Raw genomic sequence first — 23,632 nt, forward strand, 5'->3', positions numbered from 1 at the left:
CTTCCTGGAGTTCTCATAAATATTCTTCAGACATTATATTTTTGTTAAGGTTGTGTCTCAGTAGGAGAATGAGGTCTGGAACTTCCTGTTCCACCTTGCATGGTGAATATAACCACTTTCCTCAACACCTGTACAACACTGCTCCTTCCCCATTAGTTCGTAGTATTACCTTTAATACATATTAACATCCTAAATTCTTTTTTTTTAAGATTTTATCTATTTATTTGACAGAGAGAGAGATCACAAGTAGGCAGAGAGGCAGGCAGAGAGAGAGGGGGAAGCAGGTTCCCTGCTGAGTAGAGAAACTGATGTGGGACTCGATCCCAGGACCCTGAGATCATGACCTGAACCAAGGGCAGAGGCCTAACCCACTTAGTCACCCAGGCTCTCCAACACACCTTAAATTCTTGCATAAAAAAAATTAAAGGAAATTCTCTATTGTTTCACTGATATTTCTGTCAATTATTTCCAAGTCCCAAACTGTTTTTGTGATTGTAGTATCATAGTATAATTTTAAGTATTATAATTTTAAGATTATCCTCACATTATTTTTTATTCTAAAAATATTTTTATTCTCACTTCTTTTCTTTTAAAGACCTTGCTAAAGGGGCGCCTGGGTGACTCAGTGGGTAAAAGCTTCTGCCTTCAGTTCAGGTCATGATCCCAGGGTCCTGGGATCGAGCCCCGCATTGGGTTCTCTGCTCAGCGGGGAGCCTGCTTCCCTTCCTCTCTCTCTCTCTCTCTCTCTCTCTCTGCCTGCCTCTCTATTTGTGATCTCTGTTAAATAAATAAAAAAAAAATTAAAAAAAAAAGACCTTGCTAACATTATAAAAAAAATGATTTTTTTGTTTGTTTTTGCTTTTTTGCAATGACATTAAACCTAGAAAATAATTGCAAGGAATCTCAGGCTTGATTACATCAGTCTTAAGAAATTCACGTAGAACTCTAAATATAGTTTTTAACTATTTCTTTTTAAGCTTTCTTTTTTAAAAATATTTATATCTATTTTTTTGACATAGAGAGAGAGATCACAAGTAGGCAGAAAGGCAGGCAGAAAGAGAGGGGGAAGCAGGCTCCCCGCCAAGCAGAGAGCCCAATGCAGGACTCGATCCCAGGACCCTGAGATCATGACCCAAGGTGAAGGCAGAGGCTCAACCCACTGAGCCACCCAGGCACCCCTTTAAGCTTTTTTTTTTTAATTAAAAAGGTAAATAACATATTTTTCTATTGTAGTTTTAAGAACAGCTCTTTAATTTCATAAAGAAAAGTCTTTTCCGTATTCTATTTTATAACTGGAGAAATTCACCCAACTTTTCTTTCTTCAAGTATTTTTCAATTGATTTTTTGGTTTTCTACATTAAACCAGGTTTTAGTCAAATAATGACAATAATTTCTTCATCTTTACTATAGTTTTGTGACTTTTATTTCTATTAACATATCCCTGATGGGTCTGAAGTACTTGAGGAGTTGGGCAATGCTATATTTGTATTAAAATGATGAGCATTAGTGTAAGTTAAGCCTAGTCTGAAAACCTGGCTTTACTGCCTACCAATAGTTTCTCTTAATCCTCCCTAAAGTGGAAGTTAAGTGGCAAACTAACCTCCCTAAGCCTCATTTTCCCAATCTGTAAAATAGGAATAATAATAGTCCTTCATGTAAGGTTTTTTTTTTTAAGATGAAGCTTTATTTATTTATTTATTCATTCATTCATTCATTCATTATTCATTCCGGTATAATTAACATATAATGTTATATTAGCTTCAGGTGTACATTACAGTGATTCAGAAATTCTGTACATTATTCAGTGCTCAAAGATCAAGTAGGTACTTATACGGAACATCTAATATAGTGAATATTATTAATAATATTAAGTAAAAGGGCTGGCTGCGAGCATTCCTGCATTTTTTTATTTTAATAAGACTAAATGTTATCTTTCACTATTAATTATAATGTTGAATGTAGACAACATAAATGTTACTTTGATCTAAAGATCAATGAAATATTTTCTAGTTACCTGAGCATGAAAGCCAAGACTGAAAGTATAATTTTTGGCTCCTTCCATTTGAAGAGGGAATTTAGCATTACTTTGTCTCTTCTTTCCTCTCTACACCTCATTCTACACCTCATTCTTTGTTAGTTTATTCTAGAATTACAGACCTAGTTTATTATTATAAAAATACTTTCTCTTAAGTGATCATTTTAGTTTTTGCTTTCATGTTTATAGATACATTTCTGATTGATATTGACTGATAGTGGTATTTAAATAAAATTTGAAAGTGAAGACAGTAGATCTTTGCGTGCCTCTTAATGTTGTGGTTTCACACCTGATTACTCAAGTAAGAGATTTTTTAAAACACTAGATAATAAGCCAGGTGAGTTTTAACCCAGGAAGATGACTTTCATGGATCCAAAAAAACTGTTAGTTTCTTTTTTGTAGCTGTGATTCTATTATTGTATATCACTGTGAAGTAAATAATTAATAGAGGTCACACTTATCCTTAAATTTTCTTTGCTTCCTCTGCTAACAAAATAGAATCTGCTTCATTTTCCAAGGTCATCCAGGAAAGGTGCAGTGTTACCTACAGAAAGTTGATTGAATCCCATAGTTTTGACTTTCTTTTTGATGAGGATCTATAGTAGAATATTGCTGAATGGGAAGTTTCCTATTCCTTCTAGTAACTTTTTAGAAGTTCTGATGAATGAATTATAGAGGATGGCTTTACAAAAGCTTCAGTAATTTCTGTGTCCTCTAATCCATTTGAAATAATAGTCTGTATTTGGATTTTATTCTACAGATGCTTGAGAGCTCTGTGCTATCTTTGTGTTAACCTGAGGTGGAGATTTTCATTTTCATACGCAACTCATTTTGCAACTCATTATATCAGTATACAAATAACCATTTGAAAACAGATTGTGCTAATTCGGTGCAATGCCTGACCTTTTTAATACTGAAAGACCTTAGGTATTTATCTTTATTGCCTTGACTTCTGAGTTTCTTATAAGATTATTTGGATAACCTTAGCATTAGATTTTAAGAAAAAATACATGTAATGAGGAATGAGATAACGGGAAAAATATTTGGCAGAAGGCTTAGGGAATCTTCAGGCAGATTTTCAATTATTGCTTTATATATCATGAACAATTTCATGGAGACATAGCAGTATAATACATATAGAAAATGTCTACTGTTGGTATAGAGTGCTTTTGAATGGTATGATATTCAATTTATTGTCATAGTAACCTATTAAATTGTATCCTAGTCCTTAAAGTGTTGGCTCAGTTTTCAAAAAATTATCTTGTTTATACTGTAAACTCAGACACAGGAAAACTACCTTTTCAGAGCTTAATTTTGGAGGAAACTAATTACACAGGAGAAAGGAATGTAACATTGGAAGTGATACAAATCTATCTTCAGCTTAGTCTGTTCTTTTCCCTGAAACCTGTGGAACTAGTTAGCCTGCTAACTTCTATAGTGCTCTGCATAACACAGGTACTCTGGAAGCACTGAATGCCTGAAATCTTTAAAACTTACTTAAAAACTTAGGTAAAAATACTTATCATAATGAATATGTATGTGAAAGAAGTTTCAAATGTGGGGGTAGATGAAAGCAATTTGAGTGATTAAAATCTTGGAATTTTATTTTTTTTTTATTTTTTTTTTTAAAGATTTTATTTATTTATTTGACAGAGAGAAATCACAAGTAGATGGAGAGGCAGGCAGAGAGAGAGAGAGGGAAGCAGGCTCTCTGCCGAGCAGAGAGCCCGATGCAGGACCCGATCCCAGGACCCTGAGATCATGACCTGAGCCGAAGGCAGCGGCTTAAACCACTGAGCCACCCAGGTGCCCCAAAATCTTGGAATTTTAAAAGAAATTCCTTTTTGTCCTGGAACCACGAAGCTTTTGTGTGTGTGTGTATGTGTGTATTTTATAAATTTTACACTTTATATTTTATATTTACACACACACACACACACAGAGTTGTTGTTGTTTTGAGAATTTAAAGAGATATTGTAAGCATTATACTCAGGACTATACCAGTAAAGAATATTTCTGCTGAAATGATTGAAATCTAATTCAAATTAGCTTAAACAAAAAGGATTGTGTGACTTTGATAAAGGGGAAGGATGGACAGGGGTGGGTCCTTAGCTCACATAAATCAAGGGAATCAAATTGCCCAAAGAACCTCCTATGTATCTTGTTAATCTTGCTCCCCCAAGGCTCAGCTTCATTCTTTCCTACCACAGTCGTTTCTTCCGAGTCTGGGGACATGACACAGGTTCTTCCACAGTTCCCCTTGCCTTTCAACGTCAGTGGTTGGGAGTGGGTTTACATGTCTCCAAGTCAGCAATATATACATCTTCAAAAGGATTTTTTCTCCATCGTTGGAGCAGTGTCCATGCTTATAGCTATGGGGTGGAGGGATTTAGATTGGTAACCCTAGCTGAACTACATAGTTGGGGCAGGGGAAGTATAGTAGTCCCAGGAGGACCAAGGAGGTAGAAACATAGGGAAGACAAAGCAGCCAGATTAAGGAGTGATATAAAGTGCCATTGAAAAATGAATGTAGGGCGCCTGGGTGGCTCAGTGGGTTAAGCCGCTGCCTTTGGCTCAGGTCATGATCTCAGGGTCCTGGGATCGAGTCCCGCATTGGGCTCTCTGCTCAGCAGGGAGCCTGTTTCCTCCTCCTCTCTCTCTCTCTGCCTGCCTCTCTGCCTACTTGTGATCTCTCTCTGTCAAATAAATAAATAAAATCTTTAAAAAAAAAAAAAAGAAAAAAATGACTGTAAAATTGATGTCAAATTTCTGTTTCAGCAAAAATCACAAAGTTTGGGAGTCCTTGAGTTAACGAAATGGGGATGATGATGACTTCATTAGAAGGGAGAAGAAGGAAAAGGAGAAACCCTAACCAGCACAGCCATTCCTGACTCTCACTTCATTATTCAGGATTTGGCCAAAAAGGAAGGACAAGAGAATATATCTGTCATAGACAGAATAATGGTACTCAAAGATGTCTATGTTCAAAAGCTTACAACATGTTTATATGTTTCTTACATTGCAAAAAGGACTTTGCATTTGTTAATCTAACTTATATCAATAGCTACAAACACAAACTGGTAATACCAATGTCTAATTCTATTTTCCCAGTTCCCACTTTCTTATAGTTGAAGGAATAGAGTCATGTGTTTCTATTCCCTTCACTGATTCCTTCAACAAGGTTTATTTTACATGTTTTGTCCCAGGCACTGGCTGAGTGCTGGAGGCAAAAAAGTTATTATAGCACATTCTTTTCCTTCCAGATGTGTCCAAGCTAAGGATGGGAATAGACACATAAACAAATCATCTTACTAGAGTTGGCAGGCTGAAGGCTGACTTAAGGCCATAAATTAAAAGGCAGCAGTTATTTGCTTTCATTGTCTTGGATAATATTTTCAACATGTTGAGGAGGAGGTCATTGAAAGAACATGACCACCAGCTGACCCACAAGCTGGACCCAGGCAACTGGAGGCTCCTCTTCCACTCCCTGTCCTTGGAATGTGTGTTCTGCCCACTATCCTCACAGTGGAAGCTATTTTCAAGGATGAAGCACTGAGGGAGCAGTGTGTTGTTGAGACCATCAGTACATTATATTTGAGAGAACCCAGCTAAGACTGCTTCACAGTCTTTTTAAGATTCCTAAGAACCTGAAAAAGGTGTAAGATTTTGTATGGATTTTGGTGTTTGGGAAGACTTTTATTTCCCACCTGGCACAGTGCTTCTCTTCTTTAAACAGCATGGTAAAGAAAGGGCACCTATGAGACTGGGGGTCAGAGCACCAAGCTGCCTTTGAGAAGACAGAAGTATTAATGATTAAAGAGATTGAAGCTCTGGGCCATCTCTTAAGCATGGCTACCATTTGAATTAGATGTCTGTGACTCCAGAAGGTATGGGTTGGGTGTTATGGCAGAGATAACAGGAGGAGAGAGTGTCCCTAGGATTTTGGTCCCAGTTCTGAAGGGAACAGAAACCAGATAGACCTCCATAGAGCAACAGCTCCTAGGAGCATACACAGTACTCCTCCAGGTTGAGCCTCTTATGAAGGAAAAGCCTATCATGGTAAGAACTCCCCTTCATCTCAAGGGGTGAGTTTCAGATTGCCAGGGGCTATCATTTCCTAGAGCCATAAGGTAATGACCATGAAGACTACCCACTGTCTAGAAATATGGCTGCTGCTAGGCCCAGTGGAGTATATAGATCCTCCAGATTACTCCACCCCTATTCTTGTGGTGGTCTATAAAGAGGGAGTGGGGAAAGTTCCTGCTAATGCCTGGTATACCTATGGACAACCCACCCACATGGACTGCAGTCACTCTTCAGCCCAACACTGACAACATCCGGATGGAAACAGGAACAAGCCCAGCAGCCAATGGGCTAAAGGAATAGCAGTTTGGCTGGTTATCACTCATGATCCCTGGCCATTAACCTTTTGCACAAGCAGCTGGATTATTATAAAGAGAGTAACCCTATGGCATGGACAATTGGAAGCCCAGAAGTGGGTGATCATGAGTAAGCCCTTATAGGATCAGGTTAAGTAGAAGTCATTTGGACTCTTCTACAGGAGTCTGATGTAGTCTTCATGGTCATTACCTTATGACTCAAGGAAATGATAGCCCCTGGCAATCAGGAAACTGATGCCCTAGCTTAGGGTATGAACTTTAGCAACTGACCCTTTAGTAGATACAGCAGATCGCCTCAGAGAAAGAGCAGCCACTGTAGCATCCAGTGGGATTGCCTATTGTCATGGATGTCAGATTACTCTTAAAATGTAGCAACTTGGTTAATGCAGTAACAGCACATCCTGTATGTTCTGAATAATGCCTAAGGCAACTGCCAAAAGAGTCTGGAGCCATCCATAGAAGTTCCCATTCAATGAGGTATTGGAAAATTGATTATATTTGCCCCTTCCTCCAAGTGATGGTTCTAAATATGCCTTGGTTTGTGAGGACACTGTGTTTAGCCTAATCCAAGCTTTCCCCCATTGCTGTGCAAACCAGGTTGCCACTATTAGGGGATTAGAGAAACTCAGTGGATACCTTCACCAAATAGTGATCAGGAGTCACATTTCCAAGGTCATGATGTGGAATGTGATATTGAATGGAGGCTCAACCCCCAAGTAGCAGAGTTGGTAGAAAGGAGTACTAAAGCAGAAATTAAATTACTAACAGGTAAAACTACTTTGGCTGGGTGGATTAAAGTACTGTCCCAGGCTTTACAACATTTGAATGATCAACTACATGGTCTATTACCCTATCTGCATGACTGTGGACTCTTATGGAGACAACTAATGCTACAGATGTTGTGGGAGATAGCCATTACCCTGACTCTCACCAAGGATCAATTTGCTGTGTTGCTGAGGACAACAAGCCCCATCACACTTGGGAAAGAGGTATTCTATTGGAATTTGTAATGGGATGTCCTCCCAGGATGAGTGAGTTACTTTGCACCTTTGGGTGAGGAGGAACTATGTAAGCTCAACTAAGACCCTATTGTCCTGCTGCAAGGTGAAGCTCTTGAAACACACTATATTGGAATGAAACACATACTGCTGAAAGAAAGAAAAAGGTAGAAATCCTGGGTTGGTACATCCTGCTTCTAGTCTATCTCTTCTCATCTGGCAGTGCTGCCTTCTGGCATGGTAAACACAACCAGTTCAAACTCTTGAAGCTGCAACCACGTTAACACCTAATGATCAAGGCACAGGTGTAATTCTTATACAAGGTGGATATTTTCCCATATAATTACCTAGTAAATATCTGTCTTTTCAACCTTGGATTTCTACTGTTCTGGTGTCTGGTCACAGATGGGCACTTTGATGGAAAGTGGGTCCACTGATATGCTTGACAATAGAATCAGTCCAACTTTTGGGTAACTGGGCAGCTACCACTCTCTATGGTAGGTATCACCACTCCAGAAAGGGGACTGGAAGGCCTTAAAGCAGTATACTAAGGAATAATGACCTAGAACTCTTACTCTTAATTCTTCTGATATTACTAATACTGATCCAGAAACGGTCTGTGACACACACTATTAATAACTGGGCCTGGGTGGTTTTTTTTTTTTTTTTAAGCATTCAAACTGCATAGGTAGCCCATCAAAGTGTTGACCAGAAGGGCCTAAAAATACCACTATCAAAGCAATGGATGGCTAGGGGCTTTTGGGTGATGTAATCAGTTTAGTGGCTGACTCTTGGTTTTGGCTCAGGTCATGATCTCAGGGTTGTGGGATTGAGCCCCATGTTGGGCACAGCACTCAGTGGTCTGCTTAAGTTTCTCTCTCCTTATCCCTCTGCCCTTCCCCCACCTCTCTCTCTCTCTCAAATAAATAAATCTTTAAAAAAAAAAAAAAACCAAGAGCCATGGATGGCTGTGCTCAAATTTGGGATGGGTTCATTTGAGCACTCAGGCACCCCCTTTATTGGGAAGAGAGATATCACTCTAAACAGAACAAACCCAATTGTACCAGGGACATGGGGTGGATATTACCAAAGTTGCATAGTCACTGTTATATTAAAGGATAGTGACTGGTTTGGCACTAATGGGTTTGATACTGACTGGTCATACAGTCCAGGTATTTTTGGATAGCCCCCAATGGGATCCAGCGGGTGTATAGCACAATCTTTGTGATTTCTACCTTAGTGGTTGGGCTGTGCATCCTGGAGTTTCCTTAGCCACAGAAGAGAATCCACTCCATAGTAACAAAAATTACCAACCTCTGTTTCCTCCAGGCATATTCTGTTTTCCACCAGTATGATCGTTTGGCCACCGTCTTTGTTCCCTCCATTGGCCCGGAAGATGTTATAGGGCACACAGATGTTTTTATTAAATTACCCCACAAACCTTAAGTGATGGTTGGCAAAGCCTGTTTTTACTGAACACTTAATTCTTTGTAATGAAAAAGCTTTTCTTCTGAAATAGAATGGACATTATTACTGCCTCCCAAGGAGGCACCTGTGCCATTATTCAAACAACGTTATGTTTATATCTGATGAGTCTGTTAAAATGTATCATCTTTATTAAATCACATGAGGACACCCCAATCTGGTGGGCTTAGTAAATCAGTGGTTTGGATCATGGGACTTGGGGCAGAAAAAATTTATTTTGGTAACTGTTATCTTGATGCTGGTCTTCCCTGGCATGCGCCTATACTGCTGCTGTGGTACCTGCCTCCAGCGCACCCTGCAGCCCCAAACCAGCAGCCTCCCTGATAGGGGAAAGCCTTGCTGACTCCTCTAGGTTCACTGTAGAAGGGGACGCACTGGGTTGTAAAATCTGCCACAGCGATGCCCTGTTTGAGGAGGTCACTGATAGGTCATAGCCTCTGGCTGACCCCCCCAGCTGCATCCGGGCACTCAGAGGTCCCTCCGCCACACCCTATCCTTGGAATGAATGTCCCTTCCTCGCACCATTTCCGCCGCAGGAGCTGGTTTTCAGGCGCCGCCTCAAGGGAGCCGTGTGCTGTGGAGACTTTGAGGTTCCTGTGACTGAGTGCAGGGGAGGCATGCACATCAACTTCAGACCGGGGTGTTGTCTGTGGTGATCCGCAGGGCTGGCGGCGCCCTGAATCCGCCTGTTGTGTAAGTTCCCTGACTGTATCCGACCGGCCCGTAACCGCCTGGGGAGGCTTGCCTGCCCCGCCCATGCCACCCTGCCCGCCATGTGCAGGTGCCAGTTTCATAGTCACCCAGGAGGCTCCCGAGGTTTTGAACCAGAAGTGTGTCAGAGGAGGAGAGAGACGGCGGAAGTGTAGTATCCAAGAGCTTTGCTTAAGTGGAAGAGACAGCCGCCGATCCAGGTGTGAGACTAAACAGAACTGAATGGACAAGTAAACATAATCATAAAAATTAGTTGGCCTCAGAAAGCCCAGCTTTTCTACGTCGGCCATGTCACTTCTGACAGCAGCCCCTTTCTCGAAGAAAAGTGTCACCCTGCATCCGTCCTCCCAAAGGGCCCTAAGCCCTCTGTTAACAGCTCTCATTCTATGGCTATCAGCTATTTATCTTTGTCCCCACATGACTAGAAATATTTGAGGGAAAGGAAATGCCTTATTCATCTGTATTTCCAGCACCCTACACAGTCTTGGAAGTTAGTATATACTTAATCAGTTCTTAGATTGAGGAATCAACTGAGAAAGAATGATGTCATGATTAAGATAACTTGAACTCATAGGGATGTGATTATATGTAATATAGCTCTAGCTATAATGAGACCCCAAATTTTAGTGGCTTCCCGGAATGAAAAATTATTTGTGGCCCATGTAGCCCAAATTAAGTGTTTTTGATTGTCAAGGGGTTTTCTTCTGAAGAGTGATTTTGGTACCATGACTCCTTCCATCTTTTGTCTCCATGATCTTCAGTGTAAAGCAAGGGGTTACAGAGGGTGAGAGGAACAAAGATTGCCCTCACAGTTTTTATGGGCCAGGTGTGAAAGTGGGATATGTTTCCTTTCCTTGTAATCCATTACATGTAATGTAACAGCATTGATACTGTCTACAACTACCTGCAATAGAGTCTGGAAATGTGATGTAGCTCTGTGTCCAAAAACATTCTCTCCTACAATGCCACATAAGAAACAAATATGAAAAACAATGAGATTATCAGCAACCATGGCAATTTATTTAACACCAGTTATGCATATGTCCCTATTCTTAGGGCCTTGTAAACTGATTTGCAATCTACTTTGGGATGAAAAAAAAAGGAGAACAAAGAAATTAAATATCCTGCATAGAATAGAAGCTGAAAATAATTGAAAGGAAAATAATAATAATGGTAATGGTGACAACATATTTAATGCTCATTCATTTTAAGTGTTATTATTATGGAATTATTTTCCTTAAGTATGCCTTTCAGAGACATATTTGTCCTAACAGTGAAAATAATTATCTAAAGTGGTTTTTGTTTTGTTTTGTTTTGTTTTTTGGTCAGCTATTCCAAGCAAATTGTTTAGTTGCCCAAAGGAATTTCATCTTATTACAAGTTAACAGTTTTGCATTAAACTGATTCAAACATTTTAGTATTTTTTGTCTTTTGATATTGTATATCTTAAAGCAAATTAAGTGATATTTATGAATCCCATTCATATCAAGATGAATGTTTCATTTTATTATTGACTCTCACTGTACTTTTTTACCCACAAGTAATACATTTTTATAGAGAATATAGAAATTATTAATAAAAATATGAACATCATCCCAATGCCATCACTCAAAGAAAGCCATTTTAGAGAATTGGGCTATATCCTTCCAGAATTTTTCTGTGACTATAATATGTTGATTTTTCATTTTGTTTTGTTTTAGCATAGCTTTACAAAAGTAAGATCATTTTGTAATCTGTTTTTCTTAGTTGATGTTTTATCATAAACATAATCACATATCTTTCTGCATTAACAACCTCGTAATATTTCATAATGATAAATCAAAATTTATTAAGCCAATCCCTCAATACAACAATTAGATTACTTCCAGTTATTCTTTACTATAAATAAGCTGGAATGCAGGGTGCATGGGTAGCTCAGATGGTTAAGCGTCTGACTTCGGCTCACGTCATGATCTCCAGGCCCTGGGATCCAGCCACATATTGGGTTCCCGGCTCAGCGGGGAGTCTGCTTCTCCCTCCCCCTCCTCCTTTCCCCTATATCATGTTCTCTCTCTCTTTGTATCTATCTGTCTCTAAAGAATAAATAGAATCTTAAAAAAAAAAAAAAAGCTGGAATAAACATCTTTTTACTTGGATCTTTGCCAGTCTTACTGGACTACGCCTAACATGTCAAAAACACTAGTTCCCAAGTTTTAGTATGCATAGGAATCATCCTGAGGACTTATTCAGACTTCTAGATCCTAGTTATAGAGATTCTGATTAGGCAGATCTGGAATAAGGCCTGGGAATCTGAATTTTAGCAAGCACCATCTGTGATTACTGTGCAGGGAGTTTGGGCATTACATTTTGAGAAATGATGGCTTAGATATATCATAAATAATATCTTATCCCTCCAACCTTTGCAAAAATACTATTTTCCAGCAATAAGATACATGTGTCCTAGTGGTCAGTTTTACATTTCTTTACAAAATAAGGCCATTTAACCTCCTGCCTTCTACCAGTTATTCTATATATCTTTGAAATATCATTGATATACACTGATCTGGAATTTTTAAAGATCCCTTTGTCATACTGTTTTTTTTTTAATGGAAATGTTAGGATATAGATATATACTGTTCTGTCATTTTTATTGTCAAGATAAAAATACTATATTTTTAATAGAGGTTCTCTCAAAAGAGGTTACCTCTCAAAGTGGTTTTATCTAAAAGAGAATGTCACAAACATTGAGTCTTTCATCAGATTGCTTGGGTTATATGAAGCATTTTTGCAGTAACAATGCTATTGTCAGAGTGGGCAGCTCAACACTTACAAAATACATTAGCTTTGGCCAGTTGCATTCAGTGTTCAGCTCTGCTAGACTCATCCTTTGTTCTTCTTTTCCATGTTCATACTGAAGAAGGGTATTTATACACTTCAGTTATTAACTGCTCTTGAGAAATATGTAAGGCAAATTATGACCTGTTAACAACCCCAGAATGTGGGTTCAGTTTGGACTTAAGTCCTTAGATGAAGACATAGAACTTCACAAACACACTGAGGCTCAGTTTCTCAATCTAAAGGCCAAGAATATTACATTTATTACCTTTTCATTTTCTGTATTTGCCATCTCTCTATACATTAATTTTACCATTGACTATCATAAAATCAGAGTATTCAAAACTGAAAATGGTCTTAAGGTTCATTTTGTACAACCTCTCAATTTTGTCTAAAGAAACTAAAGCCCAGAAAGGTTCAATGATCTCTTAATACCATAAAAGTAATTATCCTGGAAACTCAGTCTCCTGATTTAACCAACAAGGATTATCATTAATTATTAGTGTTTGTGTCCTGATTTCAGTTCTGTTGTTATTTTAATGAAAATATGAAGCTTATTAAGTTTTGGTCAATTAGTACATGTTCTCTTCTAGTAATCTGCACCCTACCACACTATACCTGTTAGAGGTAGTAAAACACAGTTGTTATTAGCTCCACCTTTAACTAAAAGAAAATTGGTTTTGAATCTTGACCTGAAGGGTATTCAGCCATCCTAATTTGGGCCTGCGTGATTTCAGCAGACATGGAAATTTCAGTGCTAAGATCAGAAAGTCCTAGGCAAACTGGAGGGGTTACCCTACCAATCATGTGGCTGATGAAGGCATGCTGTTTCATAGTGTGTAAAAATGGGAAAAGTAACAGCACCTAACTCAGAGGATTTCAGTAGAATTCGAGAGTTGGTATATGTAAAACAAGCACCAATTAGTAAGGACTCAACAAATATTAGTCATTATTAAAATTTTTCTCAGATTTGTTGAGATGTAATTGACATAGGGCAGTATGTAAGTTTAAAGTATAACAACACTGTGAGTTGGCTTACACATGTGAAATAGCTACCACAATAAGTTTAGTTAATATTCATAATCTCAAATAGATACTGAATGGAAAAAGAAAAAAAAATTCCTCATGGTGAGAACTCTCAGGATTTTTTCTCTAAACAATTTTCGTATATATCATATAACAGTGGTAACTGAAGTTATCATGTGGTACATTATATCCCTAGTATGTATTTATCTTATAATGGGAATTTTGTTCTTTTCACCACTTTCATTCAGTTTCCCCTTCCTGTACTCCTGCTTCTGGTAACCACAAATTGAATCTCTTTTTTCTGTGAGGTTTTTTTTTTTTTTTCTCTCTCTTAGATACTACATATAAGTGAGATCATACAGAATTTGTTTTTTTCTTACTTATCTAACTTAGCATAATGCTGTCAAGGTCCATCCATGTTGGATTGGCTCCTTTTGAAGCTATTATTACTAATGTTTACAAATCAAGAAGATTTCTCAGAGTGTAGATTTTTAGAATCTGGATCTTCATATCTAGGATTTGAAATAAATGAACTTTGACTTTAGCTTAGACATGTTCTTTACCTTTTGTGCCCTTATTTTATTCTATTTGTCCATTAAATTGGATAATAAAATGAAAGGCTGAGTAGAGTACACCACTGCATATCCTTTTACATTTTTCAAGATATAAACCAGAAAAAGACAAATTTTCTCTGTGGAATTTATAAAGATGAATGAATTACCAAAGGCAGCATTGTGCTGTGAAAATATAAAGGAAATTAACCTGGATTATAATAATAGTAGCTGCCATTTTGTTGAGTACAAACTGTGCCAGATATTGGTGCTTTAAATAATACATATCTCTGTTCCAGACAATAAACTTGAGAGGTAAAAATTATTATGCTATGGAACTAGAGCGTATCATGCTTAGCGAAATAAGTCAAGCAGAGAAAGACAACTATCATATGATCTCCCTGATATGAGGAAGTGGTGATGCAACATGGGGGCTTAAGTGGGTAGGAGAAGAATCAATGAAACAAGATGGGATTGGGAGGGAGACAAACCATAAGTGACTCTTAATCTTACAAAACAAACTGAGGGTTGCTGGGGGGAGGGGGGTTGGGAGAAGGGGGGGTGGGGTTATGGACATTGGGGAGGGTATGTGCTTTGGTGAGTGCTGTGAAGTGTGTAAACCTGGCGATTCACAGACCTGTACCCCTGGGGATAAAAATACATGTTTATAAAAAAAATTAAAAATTAAAAATTAAAAAATTAAAAAAAAATTATTATCCTAAATGTTCAAATGGAGAACCAACCTTGTCAAAGATGGTAGTGTAATAAGGAGTTCAGCAGAAATTCTAAGCTAGGCTCCCCAAAGTCAGTTTTTAACTTACAATGAACAGGCTTGTTTTGGGAAAAGTACTTTGCCGCTCTGGACTAGTTTCTTTATCTCTAAAACTCAGAAGGAAATGAAATTGTTACTTATGATTGTTTATTACATTGTAGGTAATGAGAAATGCAGTTTCTTATGTTTCTAATAAAGAAACAGAAAACTCAGGGAAATAAAGCAGCACTCTTAAGAACACAGCTAAGAGACAACATAAAGACTAAAGCGTAGCATATTACCTGGTAACATTTGGTGAGTCTATCATTCTGAAGACGTGGAGATAATAAACATTGTTAGATTAGACTTTCCAATCACTGGGAAATAATAATTGTTGCTGTAACAGTATGTTTTTTCCAACAACATCAAAATATTAATTTTTCTACTGTATTCTAGACTTGGTTTACCTTGCATGTGAATAATAAAGATCTAATTTGAAGAATTCAATTATGATTTTAACATAATTCTCCTGGGTGCTCAGCTTTCCTTTTCATGGCCTTTTTTTTTTTTTTAAATTCCCCTTACAAAGTCTTACTGTAAAAGTTTGCAAAGCATATTCATCCAAGTTACACATACTATATGAAAATGTGTTACAAATGTGGTCCTAAGTATGGAGAAAAAGAATGGGACTCATTTTCTCCCTCGTTATTCATAGGCATGAAGGTATAGGTATGTCATACATCAAGATATATATATGAATTTTCTGTAAGTCATTATATAGAAGTTGGAAAAATATTTTTACTTGTCCTTGATTTTATAGAATTCATGCACAAAGCTCATAAATTCTAAAACTTTTGGAGATGTCAATTAACTGTAACAACTGAGCCATATTTAAATATACTGGTGAACAAATTTACCTTTTTAAAAATAAATCTAGATTTCAGCTATTCTAATCTCATCACCAAATATTGTTCTGTTAGTGTTGTTGCTTCATAGTTAGGCTTTTTCGTGTGTACTTTTCCCTTAATTTCCTTCCCCAGAAGTATAGAGCTATCATGTATTGATCAATGCTATTCTATTGAGAACTGTACTTTCTTTAACTATTGCCTTAGGCCTCTGAGGAAACACTGCATTCCAGTAATGAAGAGGAAGACCCTTTCCGAGGAATGGAACCCTATCTTGTACGGAGACTTTCTTGTCGCAATGTTCAGCTTCCCCCTCTTGCCTTCAGACAGCTGGAACAAGCAGACTTGAAAAGTGAATCAGAGAACATTCCAAGACCGACCAGCCTTCCCCTGAAGATTCTACCATTGATTGCTATCACTTCTGCAGACTCCAGTGGGTGAGTGCCTCTCGGCAATGTTTTTCCCTTTTGTATTTTGGATGGTGATTGTTATCTTTGGTCTTTCTAGATTCTAGATCTAGAGATTTTGTGGCTCATTGCTTGATTTGAGTGGGAGGAAAATGGGGTTTCTAGAGTCCAAAGAAAGAAGGGTAAATTTTCCTCAGGTAATGTCCCTCTCTCTGTAGGGGAAACTGTTTCAGTCAAACCGTTTTACACAGAGGAGTTGAAAATATATTGGTAAATGATCATAAGCATCTTGGAAAGGAGACTTGGACTTAGAAAATTAATATTGGTCATATGTTATTTCATGAAAATTTATTAACAAATGAGAACTGATGGACAAATTACCACATAGGCATACATGTCTGGAAATAGTAGACAATGTTCATTGATGCAAAACAAATTTAGAATCAAGAATAGATTGTCCTGTAATTAGAATCAAAGGAAATATGCAGTTAACGGGCCTCGTAATTTGGCCTATGACACTTCGAGGTGTTATTTACTAGAATACTGTTTCAGTTCCCAGCATGAGGTGATTTTATTTAGCATTAATACATACAGAAGGATCACACATGGTCACTGTCTCCAAGATGCAATAACATTTATATCTCCAACAAAGTATTTGTGTTTTTTTCTTTCTCTGCTCTTTACCAGTAGAGATTTTACTATTTAAGAGCAATGTCACTAGGTAAAACATTGTGAAAGAAAGTATGGGTAATGGGTGCATCCCTTCTTTTTTCTTTTGTTCAGCTGCATTTTTAAGAAGCTTCAATAGAAAAGAAAGAAGGAAACCAAGTGGCCCATACTTGGAAAGACTCTAGAATGTTTGCTAAGATTATAAGAACAAAGCAATTTGTTATGTAGCAAATGTGATTCTTCCCCATTCTCTGCCAAATTTAAGGCATCTCTAGGGAAGTTACTTCAGGATTTTCTTAAAAGTGATTAGAAAAGTTGTGATCAGGAGAAATTTTGCTAATAACTGTCCTTTAAGATACTAAATTTAGTTGTTTGAATTGTTACTAGTTCAAAGGGCCTCTCTTATTAAAAGGTAAAAAGAAATTACTGATAAGTAAATAAAAATACAGCAAATTCTTTCTTTGAAATAATGGAAAGAGGAAATATTTGTTTAGTTATTTTTCATACTGGTTTTGGCTTTTGATGAACCATGCATATAAAAAAAGATTGTACTTCTATTCACCAAACACACTAAAGCAGTTGGGAATTGTATATGGCAGCTTGATCTGAACATTCCTTGAAAAATACTATCTCAAAAAACTGATTTCCTCTCTCATTGAGATTAATACCAATTCTGTTCATCTGTATAGAGGGCAGGATTCCCAGATGTCAAGGGTGTCAAGTGGTCACCAAGACCACTCCTAGTTTCCATGGTTTGCTAGGTGAGCTTCCAGGACTCAGCAAATAGTCATACTCATGGCTGAGATTTATTGCAGGAAAAGAATACAAAGCAAAATCAGCAAAGAAAAAGGCACATAGGGCAAAATCTAGAGGAAACCAGAGACAAGCTTCCAGACTCTCCAGTCCCAGGGGAGTCAGACAAGATGCACTTAATTTCCTCTAAAAATGAGCTGTGACAGCACATGTGAAATGTGTCACCAGAGAAGCCTTCTACCAGAGAAACCCATGAAGAGACTCAGTACTTATGAGGAATCTAAAATAGTGCAACTCGTAGATACAGTAGAAGGGGACTTGCTAGGAGCTGGGGTAGAAGAAATGGGAAATTGCTATTCAATGGGTATATAGTTTCAGCTATGCAAAATGAATCAGCTGTAGAGATGAACTGTACAACATTATGCCTATAGAGAACAATACTGTGCTGCGAACTTTGAAATTTGTCACTAAGGTAGACCTTATGCTAAATATTCTTAGCACAGTAAAGAAAAAAAAAATCCCACAAAAAAAATAGACTCAGTGCCCAGAATTTTTACTGGGAGGTGGTCACTTAGGCACTCTCTGGCTAGTATGTGACTAAAGTTCAGATTCCCAGAAGGAAAGCTGTCATTGAGCACAAGCCACATTTTTTGGTAGAACTAGTTTAGGCACAGTGAATCACTCATACCATTCAGGGAATTGTGGGCACCTTCCTGAAATCCAAGTTTCTAGGGCTAACCTTTCAAACAAGCTTTTTTAAAGATAATAGTCACAGGACTGATGTTAACACTTTTCTGCACAGCAGGTTTATCTTAGAATCATTATCTTGCTTTTTCTACATTTGAGTAAGAAGAAATTATATTTATAATTAAAATTGAAATAAACCAATTTAAGCCTGTGATGCATTCAGTTAACTTCGGTATCTCAAAAAAATTGGTGGCTAACTATGACTTCTTATTCAAACGTTTTATCATCTGTTATTAAAAGAAAATGATGTAGCAAATCTAATATCTCTATGTAGTTGGCAATGTGTATAATTAAAAATCTCAGGTAAAAGCCAAATTCATTTAATTAAATTTGAATGTGTTGCTCAAAACAAATAGTCCCTAAGTGCCTAAGGCGCTTCAGAATTGTCTGTGTGATAGTACTTCTGTTGTTCCAAAGTTTGTGTCCTTCTTAATAAGAATCTAAGAATCAAGTTTAAGTGAAATTGTGCATACCATTTGTAAAATACTCAGGATTTTGGAGGAAAGAATTTGTCTTTGAGAGAAATAAAACTAAGGTAACTTGTCTGTACCTGAAAGCAGCCTGGAGATTCCATGGACAAGAGTAACCAACAAGAAATGAAGACTAGGAATGTATTAAAGGGATAGTTATTACCTTCTGCAGCAAAAATTATTTGTGAATTGAGTATTTGAGAAATATAAAAATCAGACGTATACTCTTCTGGAATACCTAAGCTTTGGAAGGGAAGCAGAAGGTAAATTTAGGGGCTACATTCTGTAGCCACTTCAGTTAACCAAAACCCCAGATTACTTCACAGAAAGGGCTTTTGGGGGAATTGAGACTGTTTTAGCTTGGCTGTCTCAGTACCCCATTGTTAAAGGTGAGCATGTCCCCAGACCCCACTGTCAACTGACAATGCTGAGATATTGGTAACTATAAACTTTTGATGGGAAAGAAGTCTTTTTATGTCTTTTGGATTTATTTTCCTTATTTTCTTAACATCAATACTTTTTGCTCTTTCTTCTGATGTATCAGTATATCAGACCTTTGCTCAGTCTTATATCACACAGTGAGTCTACAGGCTTATGGCACCCCTTTAGAAAGATACATTCCGGGGGGGTGGGAGGTTGGGGTACCAGGTGGTGGGTATTATAGAGGGCACGGATTGCATGGAGCACGGGGTGTGGTGCAAAAATAATGAATACTGTTATGCTGGAAATAAATTAAAAAAAAAAAAAAAAAAAAAAAAAAAAAAGTACTAAGAGAAGATGTGACAATCATTCCTGACCCGGTCTGGGCATTCAGAGAAAGGTCGTCTTAGGAAATGATGTTTGAATCTAAATTCAAGATAAGTAAAGGTTAAATAAGAGGAAAAGGGAAAGAAAGGAGAAGGGGGAATATAAAAGCCACATACTGCTTGAAGAAAATAATTGCCAAGTCTGGGTCTAGAGAGACATTTTATTACTACATGTGTATATGTGTTGTGTTGGAAATTATAAAAATTTGTGTGTTTACATAAAAACATATTTGTACGGAGTACAAAAAAAAAAAAAAAAAAAAAAAAAAAAAAAAAAAAAAAAGAAAGATACATTCCCAAGAGTAACTAGTTTTTGAAAAGAATGTTGGCCTGGTGAGATGAGTGTTATGAATGGTGCTGTTAGCTTCCTCATGAAGTACCTGGGTCAAGAGATTGAGTTCAAGAGAGCTTTTTTAGATAACAGTTCTACAATTTAACTTTGATTTTTTGTTGTTGTTTTGAGCAGGCTATATGAATATGTTCAAATGTATGCCATTTACCAACTTCTTTGAGTATGCCTGAGGTGTTAGCTTGTGTGCATTATGATTTAGCAACCTTTAGAAGTTTTCAAAGATGACACAAAACAGAATTGTAAGATCTGAGATGTTGAAAACCTTGAATGTATCTACCAGTTAGCTTCCCACATGGGTATGGTCACTTAGACTTCATAGCTATATATTGACTCTCACTAAACTAAGAGGGACATCTTTTAATGGGCTTGAGATGCTGTGAACTTGGTAAGAAGTAATTTGGAATGTCATAGCTTTTCATATTTCTCTTAGGTTTTTTTCCATTTACTTTCTAAAAACTTTTTATTAAGGGACAATTTACAGGCAGTAAAATATGCAAATTTTAAGTATATACATCTTGATAAATTTTTATATATATCTATACACCCACGTAGCAATCTTGCAGTTTCCTAACTCTTGGCACTGAAGATTAGTTTGGCCCCTTCTTGGATATTATATAAATGGGATTGTATGGTATGTGCTCTTTGTTTGGCTTTTATCATTCAAAATGTTTTTTTTAGGTTTATTCATGTTGATGTATGTATTGGTAGTTTGTTCTTTTTTTGTTGTAGTGAACTATTCCACTGTATGAGTATACCCTAATTTATTTATCCATGCTCTCTTATCGATGGCCATTTGGAATGTTTCTTGCATGAAGCTATTATGAATATGTACTTTTTTATATAAGTCTTTTTGTGGGTATATGCAATTATTTCTCTTGATTATACGCTTAGGAGTGGAATTTCCGAGTCATAGGTAAATATATGCTTATCTTTTGTTAACACCCAACAATTTTCCAAAATGATGTATTATTTTATGCAGTAGCAGTGTGTGAGAACTCCATTTGCTCTGCATCCTCACCAACATTTGTTATTCTCAGGCTTTTTCATTTTCTCATTCTGGTGAATGTGTAATGGTACCTTACTATAGTTTTAATTTATATTATCCTGATAAGTAGTGATATTATTTACCTTCTAATATATTTATTGAACATACGGGTATCTTATTTTATGCTATGCCCATTTAAAAAATTTATTCAGTTTTTCTTTTACTTATTGACTTCTGGGGGCTCTTTACGTATTTTAGTCATATATGTTAAGTCCTTTGTTAGGTATATGCGTTGTAAAATAAATATTTTCTCTCAAACCATGGCTTCCATTTTTACCTTCTGTTTGCTTATAATTATGGTAACATTAAGGGCCTTTGAAATGTGTGCACATATTCGCATCAGTGTGTGTGTAGGAAAAAGTGTAACAGTGAGATGTCAAAGAAATGAGGATAAGTGAGATGACAGTGGAATAAGGGGGGAAGAGGAGAAAACGAAGGGGGAAAAACAGTAAACAGGGAAAGAGGTAAGTGTATAAGGTGGAGAAGAAAATAGAAGGAGGAAATGGACACTGCTTGATAAAGGGAAACAGGTGACAAGAATGACATTTAACCTACAGGGAAGTTTTACTTAAAGACAAGGACAGTTATCCCTTGAATACTGAATGCTGGCTAGGACATCCAGGCACTAAGGGGGCAGACAAAGTAAAGTTGAGAATGATATGACAGTGTTTGTGGTGGCCCACAGCAGAGTAGTAAGTAGTTAAAATGCAGTCAGGTTGAATTTGCATCCTGCCTCACCACTTACTAGTGCTGTGACCTTGGAAAAGTTATCTAAGTACTCCAAGTTTCTAATTTTTCAAGGACAAAATGGGAATAATGGGAGTACCTACCTCATGGGTCTGTTGTAAGGATAAAATACTTAGCACTGTAAGCACTTAATGTATAATAACATCACCTACTACTATTGTTATGCTTTTTTTTTTGGAATAGTAGAACAAATCATGTTTGTTGTTGTTGAATTTGTAGTTTGCAATAAGAAAACTGTAAGTCTATATTTTTTTCTTGGTATTTGTCCACAGAAATGCCCTGGTTTCAGGTATTGTTCAATTATGTTTAAGATGAGAGTGGAGATCCACTTCTTCCTTGCTTCATCTCTGTAACAACTCTTGCTGACTTCTACATATTTGTCCAGCCAGAATCCTCAAGAGGAATTAAGAGCTTTCTCTGACTGCACCTCTGATCTTGACTTACTTTCCCTGATTGGTCCATGTGCCCCCAAATGCTCTGAGGAGGTTTAGCTTGCCACACATGTGGAGATTGCTCCCTGCACACAGGTAGGGAGTTGAGGGAGCAGCAGAGGTCATGCTAAATCTCTCTCACTGTGTTTCACTCCTACTATAATAAAATGAGAGCCAAAGAGCAAGTTGTCCCCTTGTAATATGTTGACATGCCTCTGGATGGATGTATATGTGAGGATATGGGTGAGTGGAGAGTGTCAGAAACACTTTCTCATTACTAGTGTCCTATTACCTGTCTGGAGAAGTACACAGTGTGCATTTATATTAGTGTTTCAAAAGTAAGAAAGAAAGAAAGAGAGAGAGAGAACAGGGAGGGAGGAAGGAAGGAGGGGAAGGGAGAGAGAGAGAGAGGGAGGGAAGAAGGGAGGAAAGAAGGAAGGAAGGAAGGAAGAAAGAGAAAGAAAGAAAAGAAAAAATAAACAGAAGTTAAAGGAAGAAATGGTTACTCTTGGAAAATAAAATGAACTCCCCAATATGGGGGGAAGGATTACATTAGTCAAATAAGCTTTCATTTTACAAGGATCTTCCAGAAATATTTCCATGAGTTATGTGCCATTCACAGAGGAGCTGGTCTCAGATGCCAGTTAAACATTGATTTTCTGATGAACTGCCCATCATCTAGTGCTCTTGAGTACACACAGTACATTAGAGAGAACATAAAAAATGTAAATTTCTATGATTCATTACTGAGTCAAAACCCAAACAGAGTAAAAGCAATAAAAACAGAAACTTAGTTAAAGCAGACACACCTGATCTTTAATATTTGGTCTTAAGAAAGCATTCCATATTTGCAATATTTTGGATCTAAGGACTTATGAAGCCAAAGGGTTGTGTTTTACAGTGTGCCCAAAAGACTTGCTTCTCCATATTGGATATGTGTTCAGGTTTTGAGAGGTTTATTTGGTAGATTCTTGTTGACAGTTATGTGGAAGATCTATAGGCAAAACTTTCCAAATTGAAAATTGGGCATACATAATTGTGATTGTGAAATATTCCTTAGAAATATAGTTTTCTTGAGCTGGATTTGGGGTTAAAAGTAATGACTACAAAGAAATTGGAAAGCAACATTTCCAGCAATCTTGAAGATACCGTGAGAAAGAAACTGTATTCCTTTGTCTTTGACTTATTTAAATGTGATTTATTGGCATAAAATAAACTGTTAAGCATCACAAGCCTTTTGTTTCTAAAGTGTTTAGTCTGTTTACTTAAATCTAGTTTTATTTTTGCTTTGAAATTCATGATTTTCAGGTGCCTGGGTAGCTCAGTGGGTTAAAGCCTGTGCCTTCAGCTCAGGTCAAGATCCCAGGGTCCTGGGATGGAGTCCCTCATCGGGCTTTCTGCTCAGCAGGGAGCCTGCTTCCACCTCTCTCTCTCTCTCTGCCCACCTCTCTGCCTACTTGTGATCTCTGCCTGTCAAGTAAATAAATAGAATCTTAAAAGAAAAAAGAAATTGTTGATTTTCAAGATTA

The 23,632-nt window shown here is 37.3% G+C and overlaps 1 protein-coding gene across 4 annotated transcripts in view; it reads left to right on the forward strand.

Annotated features, from left to right (window-relative positions):
• PDE4D (phosphodiesterase 4D) overlaps positions 1-23,632 on the forward strand; it is a 1,483,850-nt gene that overhangs the window by 492,239 nt on the left and 967,979 nt on the right. For 3 of the 4 annotated variants that reach the window (XM_032334877.1, XM_032334875.1, XM_032334876.1), the window contains one exon: positions 15,884-16,113. In XM_032334877.1, the coding sequence (XP_032190768.1) occupies positions 15,884-16,113 (230 nt within the window). Of the gene's footprint in view, positions 1-9,595; positions 9,612-15,883; positions 16,114-23,632 lie in introns of those variants that run through there. The other variant, XM_032334879.1, reaches the window with a different exon arrangement.

This window comes from Mustela erminea, chromosome 3, assembly GCF_009829155.1.
Source record: "Mustela erminea isolate mMusErm1 chromosome 3, mMusErm1.Pri, whole genome shotgun sequence".
NCBI classification, from domain to species: Eukaryota; Metazoa; Chordata; class Mammalia; order Carnivora; family Mustelidae; genus Mustela; species Mustela erminea.